Genomic DNA, 15,733 nt, shown 5'->3' on the forward strand with positions numbered 1-15,733 from the left:
ACTTCCTAACAAGGTCCGATAAATTTTATCTAACCACTAACATAAATAGAAGGATCGTGGTCGGACCCTCTCTTTTTCTCCCTTTCAAAGATTCAAGAAGTTTTCTTCTGTCCCTCGTGGGAACCGACGAAGACAATGAGCTCAAGCGTGACTCCTAGTGATTTCAAGAGAAGACGCGTCGTTGAGGAAGAAAAACTTTGGAAGGGAACCATATTTAAGATAACGTCGTATTCCCGAGAAGCCAGGAACTAATCCAATTTTTCCATGAAAATTTTCCAAACTGTAGCTGAAAGAGAGATCTTCTTACCTGATCACTATCCTGTGTACCTTCTTCCCAAATCGGATCGTCCCAACCCCCGGACGATCCGGAAGAGCCTCTACGACCTGGATCCCACGAGTTTCTCTTGGAGTTATCCAAAGAATCCGTCGAGAGTTTTCTCCTATCGAAAGAACCCCTTCTGCCAGGAAGAGTTATCGGTATCGTCGACGTCGTTTTGCCGTCCTTCTTTGAAATCCCGTTGGTACCGAGCAAGAGGTCACGGCTCAAGGTTACGTTGAGATTACTTCGAAGATTTCCACTGGAGCCGGCAAGACAACTCTTAAGATTTCCACTAGAGACGCTTTTGTTCTTCGAATGATCTTGACTCGAAGAAGCAAGTTCGGTTTTAGGGATCGATTGGGAATCGCTGGTAAATAAATTAGATAAGTTTTGAGTGGAATCTCGACGACGACCGGCCCTTTGAAGACTCGTCATTGACTTAGCTACGTAATCTCGTCTCAAAGGTGAATTGTAATTCAATACGGTATCCTTTTTCAAGCAACCCATTGATCTACCGATAGGATCTCTTCTAAGGTTTGGTCCACCGATCGTATTATAGTGCGACCCCTTTCTAGAATGATTAATAGCACCAGTCGAAGCACCCAAAGGATTTTTTCGTAACGTGTTGGGAAAACTCGAAGGATGGAGTTCCTTTTTCGGTGGGGACATCGGCAATCCCAAGGAACTTCTCCTATTTGGCGAATTTCCATCTCGACGGCCGAGGGAGTCTCTTCTGGTCTGATGTACGCTACCTACTGACCCACGACGGTTCCAGCAATTCTCCTTGGCATGCTTTCCGTGCACGTCGCAGCATCTGTCGATTTTCATCTCGATTTTAAATAATTCAGGATTATTCTGTTGTTGTTCGAGTTTTACATCCCTGAAGAGTTCCTCGAGCCGACGTATAGCGGCTTGCTGATGTACGCTCGACATATTCATCAATTTTAATTCGTCTTCCGTGAAACTTTTATACTAAGAGGAAGAGACTGGGTTGATCTTGGGAACTTAGGTCGGTTTATCGTCTTTCCGGTTAACGAACGAGTTGCGTCGCGTTGCGGTAATCGTGACACGCTCTGCGTGATGTAAACGCGTTCACGGTTACATGAAAACGCGTGTGCTGCTTAAGACACGTCCGGTGAGGCACTGCTGGCCTCCGGAGTGAGAGAGACCCGGAGTCTCAAAGGAGCTCTCCATACAGATCCCCACCAGCCGAAGGCATTCGTAAAGCCGATGGCTCCATATTAGGTCAAACCTTATGGCTTTGTCGCGGTAAATCCGCGACAGAGAATCTCGATTCCCTGACCCTGACCTCACATCGGGAGATCGAATCAAGTTCTCGAAACTCACTCTCAATCTTGATGCGATCTCACCGAGTTACTCTTCCTTACGACTAGGAAGATGCACACCTTTGTTGACCTTGACCTTCTTCAAGTTAAACTCATCTCAATATCTTTCAAGTCCACGTTATATAGATACGAGCGTACGTCACTTTCACTGAGCTTTCTGAGCAAGATAAATTTCATACCGATAAGCAAGCAACGTGATCCGCTCGATTACGTTTATGGACCAAAATGTCGGTGACTCAGGAGTTCGAACAAACAAGCTAGCATTATGTCATTCGGTGTATCCTCGTAGATATACCTGATCTTCGTGTATTCAACAAAATTGCAATGTAATGTTTAGAGAAAGACGGAGAGAGAGAGAGAGAGAGAGAGAGAGAGAGAGAGAGAGAGAGAGAGAGGAGTTTGTTGGCTTTACTTTTCTGCTTTATCGACGACCTTAATTACAGAATATTACCTCTTAGTGGCATTTAATTGGTAACCTTCACGTCAAGTAATACACAAGTGTAACTACAGATTTCTACTATAATCGACTTCGTGTGCAACGAGATGGAGCTGCACTTCTCTTGACGTATGAGTAAACTGCATACGAATGTACTTCTTATATATCTTTTATACAAAGACTTCTTTTATACAGCTAACACGTAGTACGTCGCTTAAAATCAACGAACCACGGAACACTTGCTTTATGAACTGGTATTATCGAATGCACGAATGACTTTGGTTTCCTCTAGTTAAGAAGGAAAATATGCCTAAGTGCATTCTGATAGTTTTAACGTAAGAGAAACAATATGTACAGAGAAGTGAACTTTTGACGTATCTATGGACTTCATTGAAAATCCATTATCATTGACGAATTCGAGTTGTGAATCGTTTATGAAACAGACACAACTGACTATGCTCATTGAGTTACCAAGCTTTTCTTTGACACCCACATAAGGTAGCTGCAGATTCCAGTTCACCTTGACGATTGAAAATATATTATGCGTCTGATATCTAGGAAAAGGTATACACTTTCGGAAAACTGACACGAGAGCAAACAACGGTATACAATTACCGTCTATAAGCTCACATTACGATTCTTGCCTTATGTTATGAGATTCAAATACGATTCGTCTCTACGAAAAAAAAAAAAAAAAAAGAATTTTATTCGAATTAAATCGAAGTAATCATCAATTTCTTTATCGTCAAAATTTTTCAAAATAGAACCCACTGTAAATCGATATGTAATGTATACTTTTACACGATATTATTTTTATGCAAATATGCATAATTAAGAAATTTAGCACTAACCGTCTAATCGTTGATATTCAAATCGAAACTTGCCGAACGATCATCACCGAATATAAAACGAGAACAACGCGAGAAGAAAATCGTTGAAAGTCAAGAAAAATACGCTCGCCCACGCTAGACGACCATTTTTGCGAAGCGTTTCTTTAAGTGGGGACACGCGTCTTCTCGATGTTTCGCGGTTTGTCCGAAGGCGTACCTTACGTTCGTTGTAAACGCGTGCGCTCGATTTGCATGAGCGAATTGCGTCGTCGCACGAGGAGATTATTCAAGAGCGAGTCTAGTAGTTAGAACGGTCGTTAGAATTTCACATGTGGGTGCCCGAGACCTTGCGAATTCCATAATGCAGATGTTGTAAATTGATTTACTAGACAGATCAAAGAACGAATCGACTCGAATCTTCTTAATTATGACATCAATCTTCTATTCAAAGGAAACATGAAATTATTAATATTAAGTAGAGAAAATGGAAGACGTGAAGTTTGAAATGATCGTACTAGAACTCCTCTATATATATATCGTTTAGATCTCTTTTTATAATATTCTATTGGATGCTGCAATGTATACATATGTACCTACCTGCAGCAACTTGCTATGAGCAAGTGACAGATTGATGTACGGTGCACCTCAAGGGAATGCACGACTCGTACACATACATATGTATATACATGTATACGACGGCTCTGGCCGAGTTTATATCCACGAACGTGAACAGAACGTATAACCCTTTGATATCGTCACGCTTACGAGCAGACATTCACGTTGACAAGTTATAACGACAACCTATAAGAAATTTTCACCCGACGAAAATCACCGTTATATATTCCTTTCATATTCTATTTTCAAATACCGTACGTATGTATAAGTTTACCAGGCTTGTAATTGACCGGTCGTGTTGCAATTTCACTGAAATCAACGAATAAGGAAAGTTCTCGTTTCGATACTGCTTGTAAAAGTCGATACGTCTATTCGCTGCTAACTAAAATGGCGAAGAAAAAAAAATAAATAAACACGAAACTGACCATGACCTATTGACTCATCAATGCAACCAAACAAAGACAATGATGTCAACTGTTATGGTATACTTTATCACGATCTATACCGACTTCGAAGAACTGCGATTTGAAACTCTTTTTGAATCGTGCATTTATAATTAATCCTAATCAATTTTGAATATCGCGAACAAATGCATATGAAATCAGATTAAAAAATGAGCAACATTTTACTCGTCAGTCGTGATCACGATAATCAACCTGTTTCTCTCTCTCTTTCTCTCTCGTTGTTTTTTTATTTTTTTATTTTTTTTTATTTTTTCCTACCGCCGACATTTCCGTCGTAAAGCTACAAAAGCCTTTTAAATGCAAATTTACGGCTGACGCCACACGGCCATTGTTACATTATCCGGAGGGATCTTCGGCAACGGAAGTACACCGTGTCCTGCCTTTTTTCTACGCTTTTGGATTTCAAAGGCAACAAAAATTCACATATTTTCATGGGAAATAGTCAAATAATACTTTACATTCGTCTTGAAATCAAGAGTCGTTCTTGCACGAAGATAACGAATGATTATCGAGAATCAACTTATAAGTATCGAACGATGTCTGATAATACTCAGAAAACGCTCGACCACCCACGCTCGGTTGCCACTTAAAAGCAATTAGTACGATTAACGAGAAATTTCTTAATATTTCCAACGAGTCAAGAACGTTCGAGGAAATAGAATAAACGCTTTAAAACCGAGATTAAAAGTTCTTCTATCAAGTACCATTTATAAAAAAGTATTTTTTAATCTCCTTATTAATTATTATTCTAAACCTTTTACCTAGCTTCGAAGAATCAATTTATAGATTCCTTTTTTAATTTCTTTTTTGAGATTAAAAAATAGATAAAAGATTGCCCTTGTGAGAGCAGTAAAATCAAAGAGAGTTTCACTTTTCTTTCGAATAATTTGCGAATAATAAATCGAGTATTAATTTTAAATATCATTGAAGATGTACTCGAAAATGAATTTCTTTAGATGGTTAAGAAAGAGAAGAAAGAAAAAAAAAGAAAAGGTAAAAATCGACTTACCTTCGTCGTCTTGACTATATCGTAATGACTCTCGTGAATCCCCGATTCGTTGACGCACGGTGCTGAATTTTGCCTTCTGAAATAAAAAGAAGTCATAACTCTTAGCACCATCTTAGATTTAGTTGTACTTGAGATCTGTCTTAGAATCATTTATCGTAATACTTACGTGACTTGATCATAACCATTTATCATCGGCTTTGGCGATTGAATACCAGATCTTACAGGTGTACTTGCATGAACCGGAGAAGGACCTTTGCTACCCAAAGGTTGCTTTATACTGTAAACGTTCAAGGAAAACATAATCAAGTTATGTCCACGAAATCATTAATCACTCCCTAAGAATCTAATCAATTTAACGGAAACTTTGAAATTATTTATCATTATGATCGGGAAATGATTTGTTTCTTGATCGAGGGACGATAAAATTATAACATTACATATTACATATTTCAATGTGCCAATAATTATGAAAGTTGTTTTACTGTTAGTAAAAAATTAAATTTATCACTTATTTTGTGTGTAATTCATAATCACTACCTATTCAAAAACTACCTCACATATCTACATACATAAAATCTCGTCATAAAGTTATTGTTAAAGCCAATTAAAGGATAACGGCAGTATGAGATACTAAAACACGAAGCACCTAACAAACACGCTTCCCCTAATCTTTTATTTTTTTCCGCTAGCTATCTCTTTTCTTTTTGCTCTACTATTTCATTCCAAGATTCTACGGGATTTCACCATTTTCCAAATAGTTATCGCAAATATTTCGCTATTTGTCGCCCGTTATAGTCCTTGTTCCGTTAGACAATATCATGCCGCGTCATCGAGTCCGCTTTATCGGTCCTTTTTTTCTTTTTTTCTTTCCTTCTTTCTTCATTCTTTCTGTTAGTTTTATTATTTGTTTATTTTTCTTTTCATTTCTTCGAAAAACGGTACGATTTGTAGACAAAGTGTATACATAGCTCGTCCGAGAAACGGCAGGATGAATCACGAAAATAAGAGCGCGCATATCGTCAATTTCCTGGTGAGCAGGAAAAGAGAGGAAATTATTCATAAGGCCTCGCACATCCGCGCTTGAAATTGGCGCACCTGCGATCGAGGCAAAGGAAAATCGAATAATCTCGAACTTCATTATGAAGGTTGAAATATTTCTGCAATATTTTCAGGCTAATGGTTCTTACACGTTCGAAGATATTGAATTAACGTTGATACGAATATTGCTATTGCTATTCTTTCAACGCTTTTATAATTAAAAAAAAAAAATGTTAAAAACAAGGATAAAATAAAACGGAAAATAGAGAAAAAGGAAGAAAAAGTAAACATATAACGATTTACCGATTAACGCAAGGCGGCGTAGAACCGGAGCTCCTCAAGTTACAGCTGCTACTGTGATTTTGTTTATTGTATATCGGCCGATTGTTTACAGACACGCAAACACGCTCGGCGATACGGAATCGCGGTGTCGTCGGCTTGTGATAAATCATCCTCGCTAGCGTTCCTTGCACGTAACAATTACACGCTTCTGAGCTCCTTCAGCTACGATGATTCGACATCGTAATGCGAATCTAACTATTCCACTCGAAGAAGAGAACGTTCCTTGCGAGTACACTCACGAAAGGAAAAAAAGAAAACAAAGAGAAAAAAAACAATAACAAAACAAAATCAAAGAAAAATATCGTCGACACGAAGGTTATTTATTTTAATGAAGAAAAGAAGAGAAGAAAAAAAAACAGAAAAAAATTACAAACAAACGAAAACAAAAAAATAATAAAAGAAAGAAGAAGAATGAAAATCGTTCACTGTTCGTAAAGAATAATTGGTAAAGAAGTCGCGGAATTTGAACTCGTTCCTTTTGAGTTCTCTTACAAAAAAAAAAAGAAAAAAAAATAATGAAGATAATAAAAAGAAGATGATGAAGAACGGACAAGCAAGCTCGTTGTACTCGCGATATACTGACACGGCGTCGCGATGCTGCCACGAAGGAAGCTCGGCGTCGAGTATCGGCGAGTCGAGCAGGAGCCGTTCCACGAGCTTCGCTCGACAGCCTCCTGCCATTAGAACCAACCGTTCTGACCGCTGTGTGTGCCTGACTTCTCTCATAATAACAAAGCGTATCGCTAGTCGCGACCTATCGTAGCCTGTTTTCGTTCCATTCCTGTCGGTGCGATGCCAACATTTGATAGCGTCACTTACGCGTCTCCCAATGAAAATCAAATGCCGTTTGATCGATCGATCGATCATTCCTTCGAACAGGAAAAAAGGAAACAGAAACAGAATTAGACTAAAAACTTTGAAAGATGTTTGTAATATAAAGGATAAACTGTTCAAGAAAGAAAAAAAAAAAGAAAATAAAAAAGGTCCAAATTTTCTTCTCAATTTGAAGATAAGAAGAAATATTTCAAGTAAAAGTTGTTTCATATCGTGATAGCTATCGTTTCATAGTTATTCATTCTTATTCCAAGCGACCTATTTTATATTATATTTTATACTTTATAAAAAATATATATATATAGGGAAATATATAGATTGGCAAATAAAAATATTATTTGAATTATCAGAACGTATAAAAAGCATTGTGATCGAAGGAAGCGCATATGTTCACCGCACGAGTAGCCACGTGAAACTCAACTTTCACGAGGCTTTTCGCTATCGATTTAAAATTCATAAATAGTACATTGCACTCTTGTTGGTTAAATATTAACTATTCATAAAGAAATAGGTATTTACTTACTTTGTGCAAATTCTTAACTTCTTTTCCCCTGTTCCTCCCAATTTAACGAGTTACAAAAATGAACACTTTTTCTTATTACATCAAGTTGATAAATGTGTCCGTCGCGAGAACATTTTGTATCGAGTACGTTAAATTGGTTTCTAGTCGAGTAGAGATGGTTACTCTTCTTGAAGGAAGAAGTGTATATCCGTAAGACGGTCCGTGCGTAGTAGACGCGTAGCTCATTCGCGAGAAGATGATATCCAGCAGATGTCGTGAATCGAAAGGCTTTGAAGAAAGAACCGGTGCGGCACAGTTATTTCACTTGTTCTAAACGATGTATATACTATGGATTTATACTCTACGCACGTTGAACGAACGTACAAATGAAATGCAATTGATTAGCATCAACAGGTCGGACTCCAAAACCATCGTATTTTCGCTGATTTGCATCGTTACATATATAGTAAATCGTAGAAATATTCAGACAATTTTTTTAAATTGAATAACTTTCTTTAAGCCAGGTCAAACGTTTCAGACTTCTGTCAGATTATATAGAAATAATTATTCAATGGGAAATTTGCTTCTTTCTTCAAAAATAAAGATTGATTTGTTGGAAATCGAAAAGTTTCGCGATAAATAATTATGCATCTCTTTTTGGATAATACGAGGGAGAGGATAGATGAGTTAGTAGAGATAAACATTGACATGAAATTCTCAAGTATATCTTCGCAAATGCGATTCAAATTGATTCTTTGGAGCAGAGAAAGCCAGGTATTTACATTGATCTTGTCTTTGACGTGAACGACCATCCAGTGAAATCCAATCCAAGAGAAACGGAGAAATAAGTTTTCCGTGGAATTTATTTCAGCAACGAACAAATGTAACGAGAAGATCAATCATTGCCATTCTAAATGTAATCGAAGAAGCGAGGAATTTCAACGAGAAGAAAAGTAAGCTAGAAAAGAGAAATTTAGACACGAAAGCGAACTAAAGCGAAGCACTTTCAAAAATCTCTGCTCCGTTAGTCGACATAATAAGTTAATCCACGATAAATTCCGCGTGTAGGTATCCAAGATTCATCTATTTTTATCTTGAATATCTCCAATAAATAAAAAAAAGGAGGAGGAAGAAGAAGAAGAAGAAGAAGAAGAAGAAGGAACATATTTCAAAAGATCCCTGATGATCGCACGTACCTTTCAACGCAGTCACGCGCATGAACGAAAAAATGACACCATAAATATGTACGACAAAGCCATGAGAGTGAATCACCAGAGAGCAGACGAGCAATGCCAAAGCAAAGCCATACGGTCACGATTTCGCCCGTGACTGTGGTTCCATACATCCGGTATCCGGCCTCGAAACAATGTCCATCGAGGATGTCAATGAACCATACTCAAATTCCACTTTCGTTTTAAATCGAATCGGGGCCGATACATTCACGTATTGAGGCCGACCCTATTATCGCTATGGGAATGTCCATAATAGATCTGATCTTTATTACTTTTGTCTCGATCGAGCGAACACGTAAGGCTTTTTAACTGTGCAACTTAATAGGATGATGTTACGCGCAGAAGTACCATGGGGAAACTGCAACGAACAACATAAACTCGTTGTTACCGATGATTGACGGAATATGATCCTCTAAAAGGATGATCTATTTTGAAATTGACGATTTCTTTTTAATAACGAAACAAAGTTAGAGATAGATAGGTATCGTTGGAATGGTATTGAAGGTCAGTGCAAGACGGTCCGATAAGAATGAAAAAAAAAAGGAAGAAAATAAACTAAGAAACATGTTTAATAGCGATTCTCGCTGCTATTTCGAATGGCGCCATATCAGTGTCTAGACCACACGAACGATCTATTCTTGGCGCGCGTTTCGGATCGCGATATATATTCGACGTTCTAATACCGCCATCTGTCGGGGAATGTAATCAACCACTCGGCTTGATTAACTGCAATTCGACGCGGCGAAGGCGATGCAGCAGGGAAAATGATACTATTTGCCATGGTACGTGATGTGAGCCATCTCGGCTAGGTATTTACTTTGGCGAGAAATCAAACTATAAAGCTGATGAAATTGTAAATGGATATCTGTTACCTTTAATCGAGCATTCCTTCTTAGTTAGTCGTGACGTTGAGATCGTTATATAAGATCGTTACTCGAAACCGGCTTTACGTGAAACGATTATGAATCTTAAATTATGTAGATCTTGAAGAAGGAAAGATGTTTCGAGATTATTCTCGACTTACCCGTCAGCTTGTAGTCGTTTTTCTACCATTTGAGCAGGTAACGGAGTCGACAACTGTTTCACCAATTCATCCCTTTCCCTTTCCTTCTGTTGAATCGTCTCTTGCAACTTTTGTTTCTGCTTTTGATATTCTTTAAATAGATCACCGTTATAGCTTTGCTCAAATTGATCCACTGGAATAGCTCTGTTAGGGATCACCGATGGTTCCGTAATTTTTGCTGCGACACCGGTAGGTTTCTCGGCCAAGGAGTCTCTTCTAGAGCTTCTAGCTGTTGATGGTGCTGGCGATTCTCTACCTGAAACTCTTCGTTCCGGTGTAGACGCCGCTGATGGATCAGCCGCCTTGATACCTTTTAATGTTAAAAAGAAATAAGTTATAGTCGACTTATATCGATATTCCAAACGATTTGATTAGCGAGTGAGATTTAAAAATAACCAACCTTCAGGACTTTTAGATTGTCCTCTGATCCTTGGTGGAACTTTAGGATGACTACTAGTCGTTGTTTCTTGTATCGATGGTAACAGTTGAAAATCAGCATAGCTAGAACTAAGGAAGACATCACCTTCGTTCTCGAAGAGCCTATCCACGCTAGTATTCATTAGTTTGTTATTTTTAAAACCGGTCAAATGAAAACTAGCGAAGGAGGATCTCGACATAAGATTTATGTCACCGGTCGATAATGCCATCAGAGCTGCCGATGGTATAGGCATATTTTTAGGACCTGGACCAGCCTCTAAAGCTGGTACCAAACTACGCGACATCATGTCAGCTGCCGATCTAGGTCTTGTAAAGGGCATAGCGCTGTGCGGAAAAGTCTTCGGTTTGATGGGAGTTATCAACATGTGCTCGGTCCACGAAGTTTCCAAAGACGGCCTCTCAAGACGTTCCACGTCGACGTTCAATGTCCTCTGAGCGAAAGGTACAGCAAAAGTTTCCGGCGGTATACTTTGCAACCAGGATAATAGGCTCAGATCCGAGTCGCTAAAGCCGATAGAACCGTCTAACAGTCTGCAAAAGCTCATCTCGACCTGTAATACAATGATAGAAAATAATGATCCTATGACTTTAAAGAAAACTCTAATCATAGTACTATCGAACTAATAAATTTTCTTTACCTGTTCGCTTTCCTTCGAACCGGTAGCCTTGGCCTGACAATAATTAACGCAGGATTCGTAAAGTATACCCTTGATGATCAATTGAATAAGCCTGTCGTTTTTCGCCGATGTTACCGGATGAACTAGATCGTTCGATTTTCGATCGCCTGGCAGGAACTTTTCAACCAAAGGATGAACTTCGCGGAAACACTGTACTCTGGCATTGCTAGGATTCCAATCCTTGTATTGTAGGTGATCGGTGAGTCGTGGAAGCGTGAGAAGAAGGCAAAAGCTACTGTATTCCTCTTTGGTCGGTGCAACCTTCTCCAAATCGCTAAGAACTTTGACCACTTCTTCGACAGCGTTATCGACGCTTCCGTTTGTACCAGCGGCTATCAGATTGGCTTCCGACTTGATGCATAATAGTTCGACGTATTTATGCCGCAATATAGAATAAGTAAATTTTCTCATGTCAAAATCTGGTAGCGCTTCGAGTGGCTGAATAAACTCCAACACATCGTCCCATTGTCCGTCAAGGATGAGTTGTCTCAAGAAGAGTACGTCGTCGCTGTATTGTCCATTTATCACGCCTGTCTCCCGTTCTAGCGAAAGCTGCGAGATGTGAAGGTCGCGACTGTGGAGGAACTCCAAGATCAGTCTTACCACGTCCTCTTCGCGCAGCGTCAAATGCGTCGCCGGCATCACGTACCGAATACGCAATCTAAACAATTTAGAAAGTCGATAAGATTCGGTATTCTTGATCTATATTTCATAGAGAAAACGAAAATATTAAAAAAGAAAAAGGATAGAAAACATTCAGAACTTGCGAGATTTTCTTTTTAACGATTCACGTTCGTAGAAATAAACGTCATAAAAGAGAAATGTAAGAAAGCACATTTGGAAATAAAAGAACCAGAAAGAATAATCGTACGCTCAGATTATTTCGATTAATGGTGGGTGAATTAATTATATTATATATACATATATACTTATGCTTCTTTCTTGTTTATTTTGAGAAAAACAGTAATAACATCATTGTTCAGTCCTTTTATATTTCCAAAGTAAAAACAGAATGTATTACTTTCGAATTTTATTATCGTTATATATAAGATTTATGAAAATTTTGTTAGCACTCAAGAATTTTTCGATAACACATAGTTTGCGCACCACTGAATTAGACTTCCGTTCGACATTAACTATAGAACGCACGATTGCAAAAGATTATAATGGAATGTGCAAAAATGCATCCTTCCGCGAGTTCGATGCACTTCGAGGCCAAGCATTTCTGCTGACGTGCCCCGATTAACACGCAAAGTGGGTCACTAGATTCGGACCTTAATCTATTACTCTTCTATTGAATTATTATTCAAACTAGATTCAAGTAAATACTGTTCATGAATGAGGACAACTTTGAACAGTTCCTTTAGTATCGCTGAAATATTTTATATCTTTTTTTTTGTCGTACGAGAAGAAGAGAGAAAGAGAGAAATAAAGAACGAAGAAAAATCAAATCACGATCAAGCATGAAAAAACGTCTCGAAGACAATCAGAATCCCTTCGAAAATCTACTTTATATTCTCCTACGATCCACACATAACGCCTGCAGTTTTCGAAGCAACGGGGAAGCTAACGACAAGGTGAAAGGAACCAAGGGAGAGAAGCAAAAGGAACCCTTATCGACTGTTCGCACATGACGCTCGCTTTACTCGCGTGCTTTCCTTGCATGCGAACACTCCTCCCTCTCCAAAATCAGAAGGGTTCTAGACAATGGGAAAGACTTCGTAGACAGGCGGATGAACGTAAGCGGTAGTATGGTTTGCATGAAGAGAGTTACATCTATTCACTGCTACTCAGGCAGTCTTTGAACACGTGTCCACGCTGCAATGAACAATACACGAAGCGTGCAGATCAATTACTCTTAACAAATACTTGATAAATATGTTCCACTTTATTTCTCCTTCGAATACGAGTACTTGTTCATAAGTCGTTCGAAAAAATAAAGAAAGAAAGGGAATAAGATAAATAAATAAAAAAAAAGAAAAGAAAGAAGAAGAAAAAAAGAAATTTGCAACCTTTGCCAAATACTTTTCTAAGCGGATATGCACACCTACCTACTTCCATAACAGCTAACGCAATTATTTCTTTCCATGACTCAAGATCGAATATGATATTTTTCGTATTGAATTTCTCAACACCCCCGATTTGCCAGATAGCAAAAAAAAAGAAAGAAAAATGTATAATTTGATGCTACATCAGCGTCAGCAAACTCGCGAATAAATGAGCCGTTGGACTCGCTCGTCTGATCAGTTTCGTACGAAATACCGAACGATTATCAAAGAATCATGAAGACACAGTTTGGAATATTGGTAAGAAAATTGTATCCCTTTTGACAATTCATTTTTCTTTGACGTTGAAATCCTCGAACGTGATGAATTTCATTGATGGAATGATAAAGTTTCTTCTTGCTTTTGAGAGAAAATTAATTACGAATATTTAATTTCTGAATATTATATTCCAGATTTCAATCGTTAAGTTATGCTTAACTATAGCCGACATTGTCGTTCAACCAGAATATACTCGACCCTATGCACAATATCAACCAGTTCAAAGACAATTTTTATTGATGCCCCATCAATATCGAACATCAGAATTTTCTTATGGACAATCTGGATTTACTCCTATATACATGAATGGACCTCAAGTCAGCAATCCTTTAGTGGGTTCTTCTCAAGACAATTACGTTCTAGCACGATACTCGTATCCAAAACAACTACACGCAGTGAAAATAGGTGGTCATTCAGTTGTTCATCCGTCCTATTTAATTGGCAAACACACAATCCCTTCGGTGAGTAAAGCTTTTTGATTATCAACAAATTTCGTGAAAGTTTACTTTCTAACGAAACGGCATTAACTCCGTGGGTAAAGTTTCGCTGTTCAGAAAAGAACTATATATCTATTTCATTCAGATAGTTCATCGACGATTTAAAAAATCCGTCGACAATGAAATTAAAAACGATTCTGGGAAGACCGGGGAAAGCATTGCTGTTCAATCGGACTCGTCCCTAAACGACCAAACTATGTCAAACTTTGATGAATCTCCAAATGCAAACATTAAAAAAATTGAAGGTTAGATATATTGTATTATTATATACAAAGAGATGAAGATTTTATGAAATGACTATAGATTTATTATTTAAATTTCATTTTATGTTGTATAGAATAAACCAAATCTGTTATTATACAAATTGAAAAATTCAAATAATGCTCGTAAAAAAGAAAATGGTGTTCTGTAATATCTACATTTTTTCTTTAGATAAAACAAACCAAGCAAATCAAATTCATAAAGAATCAACTACTTCAGGAAATTTATTTAATCTAAATGCAGAAAAATTAAATCCTGTCCACCAAATCTCTCCTAACGTTCAGGAAAATCATAATCTAAAAAATCCTCAGGAATCCCTAATTAAATTGAATTTACCGAATATACAAAACATCGTCACTGATAACGAATCATCGAAATTAGAAAATTTGATGGATAAACCAAATTTACGAAATTTTCCTGATCCTAGACCCTTTACAGCAGTATTAACTACGATGTCAAAACCAACGCAATCCAATTTCCAAAAGGTAATTTTAGCATAAATTTTAAACTTTAATTTAAAGTGATTTCGATTTCTATATCTTATCTAATCCAAATCATTATTCTTTATTTTAACAGGAAAAACTAAAACAGAATGAAGAACGTGATGCTATTATTGGCTCGGCACAAACGAAGAACTCTGATTTATTAATAAAAGACCACTTTCAACAAAACTATCCTACATGGTCATCGATCAGTAATTACTATCAATCTCCATTATACAGTAATTTAGTTTTCCCTGCTACTGAATATCAACCTGGCGTTTATATGGTGTCTAATATTATGGATGGTTGTAACAACGAACCAGTGAAAACGAATGTCGATCAACAATCCTGGAGTCAGCAACAAATCTATCAAGATGGTACGAATCAGGCAACAGGTACAATATTAAATAATGGATATACGTATTGGCCTCAATATCAACAAAATTATTTAACGAGTTATATATTAAGATATCCAACTGTACCTTATTATTACGCATCATCGGTATATCCAAATACTTACTTACAATTCTATTAAAATAGTAGAAGTAGAACGAAATTAATTATTTTATATATATATATATATATATATATATATATATATATATATTCATTTCGCGTAATTAAATTCACTAAGAGTTCCCATCGAAATCCGTCCATTCGATAGTTAGTAACTATTTTTACTTGTGACACGGTATTATCGTTAAAAATTACCATAATTATGACAGTACATATTATTTTTATTAATTATTCGTTTGTTTATATATATTATTATTATTATTATTATTTATAACATCAATTAAATTATAAACACAATAAATATATATCATCTTGAAATAATCCGAGTACTGAACAATATATTTTTAACATGATTGAAAATCTATATTCATCTGCGGCGGACAAAACGATTTCTCCTCGATTTCACATTTCGGACAGTAGGAGAGAAAGGAAAATTCAATTTCAAACAATTTCCCGGGAACGTTAATTGACTCGAGACGAGGGAAGTGACGTCGATGAAGTGAAAAGA

At 37.3% G+C, this 15,733-nt stretch overlaps 2 protein-coding genes across 8 annotated transcripts in view; one reads left to right on the forward strand and one right to left on the reverse strand.

Annotated features, from left to right (window-relative positions):
• LOC127072757 (WD repeat-containing protein 47) overlaps nt 1-15,733 on the reverse strand; it is a 46,965-nt gene that overhangs the window by 18,653 nt on the left and 12,579 nt on the right. For all 6 annotated transcript variants that reach the window (XM_051013441.1, XM_051013442.1, XM_051013435.1 and 3 more), the window contains exons 2-6: nt 11,107-11,806; nt 10,431-11,019; nt 9,992-10,340; nt 5,186-5,296; nt 5,020-5,095 (exon numbers count right to left, since the gene is read on the reverse strand). In XM_051013441.1, the coding sequence (XP_050869398.1) occupies nt 5,020-5,095; nt 5,186-5,296; nt 9,992-10,340; nt 10,431-11,019; nt 11,107-11,787 (1,806 nt within the window). In that variant the 5' untranslated portion in view covers nt 11,788-11,806. The remainder of the gene's footprint in view (nt 1-5,019; nt 5,096-5,185; nt 5,297-9,991; nt 10,341-10,430; nt 11,020-11,106; nt 11,807-15,733) is intronic.
• Nucleotides 13,307-15,484, forward strand: LOC127072767 (uncharacterized). 2 transcript variants are annotated; one of them, XM_051013466.1, is made up of 5 exons: nt 13,307-13,451; nt 13,604-13,930; nt 14,056-14,211; nt 14,399-14,712; nt 14,804-15,484. In XM_051013466.1, exons 2-5 carry the CDS (start codon nt 13,621-13,623, stop codon nt 15,242-15,244), a joined length of 1,221 nt encoding a protein of 406 aa, XP_050869423.1. In that variant the 5' UTR covers nt 13,307-13,451; nt 13,604-13,620; the 3' UTR covers nt 15,245-15,484. The 2 variants fall into 2 exon arrangements, with proteins under 2 accessions (XP_050869423.1, XP_050869422.1); XM_051013465.1 differs by having other exon boundaries at nt 14,052-14,211; nt 14,804-15,481.

The sequence above is a fragment of the Vespula vulgaris genome, chromosome 2, assembly GCF_905475345.1.
Source record: "Vespula vulgaris chromosome 2, iyVesVulg1.1, whole genome shotgun sequence".
In the NCBI taxonomy this organism is placed as follows: Eukaryota; Metazoa; Arthropoda; class Insecta; order Hymenoptera; family Vespidae; genus Vespula; species Vespula vulgaris.

Bases quoted from the DNA above. Each gene is read 5' to 3' on its own strand.
- LOC127072767 (XM_051013465.1), top strand. From the start codon at position 13,428: ATGAAGACACAGTTTGGAATATTG. The intron at 13,452-13,603 runs GTAAGAAAATTG...ATTATATTCCAG, and splicing joins AGACACAGTTTGGAATATTG to ATTTCAATCGTTAAGTTATG. The intron at 14,713-14,803 runs GTAATTTTAGCA...TTATTTTAACAG, and splicing joins CGCAATCCAATTTCCAAAAG to GAAAAACTAAAACAGAATGA.